We start from the raw sequence: 2201 nt of genomic DNA on the forward strand, positions 1-2201 counted from the left end.
CTAGGATAATATAGTGATCAGAGGAGAGTGCTGTACGTCCAGGATAGTAGAGGACTAGGATGTAGTGATCAGAGGAGGAGTGCTGTACGTCCAGGATAGTAGTAGACAAGGATAATATAGTGATCAGAGGAGGAGTGCTGTACGTCCAGGATAGTAGTAGACAAGGATAATATAGTGATCAGAGGAGAGTGCTGTACGTCCAGGATAGTAGTAGACAAGGATAATAGTGATCAGAGGACTATAATGGAAATATATTGTGTGTAAAAAATTAGAAAGGAGTCTTTCTAGAAAGAGTAACGAATACTTGATGCATGTTTGGATTGTAAAGTATTTAGGATCTGGAATATAGGACCTAACATCTAGTAGCCTAATTACGCAGAACTAATAAGTCCTGATGTGGTAATGCTGACATTGGTAAATATGGTCCTGGACCAGAGTGGAAAATTTGGAGCACTAATAGGCTGTGATCCTGATTTTGGTAATTTAGCACTGTTTTATCTGTAATCCTGGATTTTTTACAAAGTCTCGCTAGTATTCTATTTTGATCTTTTATTTCAGTTGTACTTCATATTTTATATGTATACCAATATTTGTTAATTGAAAACAGTAGTGTTCAGAACAAAAATTAATGATCTTCATTCTAGTTTTAGAGCACTTGCCATGATTTGGAATGGATGCAAAGAAGTAACCACCAGTTACAAAGTAATTTAGTCCAAAAAACAAATGCAGATTACAAGTTTTTTAAACAAACTTTTATTTAAATGTTTTTAGTAGTACATATATTGATAATTATTATTTACTTTGCTGATTTATAACTAGAAAGATTTGCAATCATGACCTCATTCATTTATTTCTCTCAAAGTTCCAACTAGTCGTGTAATGCTTGGCTTAAATAAGGCATTTATGAAATGAAAGCTCTTAGTTTGTTCTGTTTCATTAAAGAAAAATAAGAAATGTATATCTTTTTACGACAGTAAAAGTTTAATTTGTAAATGAATTGAAAGTGTAAGTACAATATATTTATTTTATTTTTCTAGTATCGAGAAGAAAGGTTTCGCCAAACTAGTGAGAGCACAAACCAGCGAGTTTTGTGGTGGGCTATTGCTCAGACATTTGTTCTTCTTGTTATGGGTTTCTGGCAGATGAGACACTTGAAGAGTTTCTTTGAGGCTAAAAAGCTAGTGTAAACACTGAAGTTTAGTTCTCTTGATTGTTGTTATATTTCTCATTCAAAAACAGTCACATTTTTCTTTGAAATGTGTAATCCATACTCTGTGCAGAAACAATTTTACCTAAACTAGATAAAACCACATTTGGAAAATCAGCTAATAACATTTGCTTGGTGTGTGTTTTAGTATTGTTCATTTGAAAACTATTTTATATAAACTTGCTCTTGATTAAGTCACAGATTAAATCAGCAAGGAAGTGTTGATATGGAACAAAACTTACTGTTTTTTTCAAGAGGAATGAGAATAAAGCTGAAATAAAACCACCAGAATTGTTTTCACTGTATGTTAATGGTGTCACTGTTAAAAAAAACAATAGTAATAAATTTAAGAACTTTTCATTTTATTCAGTACTATATAACTTGGTGGTGTTTTAATTAAGTTATTACTTCATTGTTTTGCTCCTCAGAAATATACTCTTAATCTACTCTCACATCGAAAACTTAAAACTGCTTTTGTCTTCTTCACAAACTATGGAATAAATAAAGCAGGGGAAAACATTTAAATCTAGAATGCCCAGTATTTGATATTTTTGTGGTGTAAAGATTTTATAAAGCTGTCACTATTTAAAGAGAAATAAATCTTTTTGAATTCACATGTTATTCTGTGTTTTTGTAACCTATACTAATTAATCTGTGTTTTGTGTAGCATGTACAGTTAAGGCAGTAAAGCAAAACTTAAAACAAAAAAGTTTTAACTTAGCCAATGTTGTCAGAAAACAAAGTTCTAAAGCCAGACCACTGAGAATAGTTAAGTCACAACATTATGATGTCATTATCAGAGCCAATAGTTTGATTAATCTAAAATGCCTTCCCTCTAGCATTCATTAACGAAAGTATTTTTTAATATCTTGATAAAATGTACATTCCCAAGGTTCCAGACTTCAATGTTCCTAAATGTTCTATCACCTTGATTGGTTCTTGGGGCATCAAACTAAAAGGAAAAGTCAAGAAAATTTTACAATAACTTATCCCA

At 31.6% G+C, this 2201-nt stretch overlaps 1 protein-coding gene across 1 annotated transcript in view; it reads left to right on the plus strand.

Annotated features, from left to right (window-relative positions):
• The window catches only part of LOC106474448 (transmembrane emp24 domain-containing protein eca-like), a 10798-nt gene extending 9226 nt beyond the window's left edge, over positions 1 to 1572 (plus strand). Inside the window, exon 4 of the mRNA XM_013935141.2 lies at positions 1038 to 1572. Coding sequence (XP_013790595.1) covers positions 1038 to 1187 — 150 coding nt within the window. The 3' untranslated portion in view covers positions 1188 to 1572. The remainder of the gene's footprint in view (positions 1 to 1037) is intronic.
• The last annotated feature ends 629 nt before the right edge of the window (positions 1573 to 2201 follow it).

The sequence above is a fragment of the Limulus polyphemus genome, unplaced genomic scaffold, assembly GCF_000517525.1.
Source record: "Limulus polyphemus unplaced genomic scaffold, Limulus_polyphemus-2.1.2 Scaffold7236, whole genome shotgun sequence".
Lineage (NCBI taxonomy): Eukaryota > Metazoa > Arthropoda > Merostomata > Xiphosura > Limulidae > Limulus > Limulus polyphemus.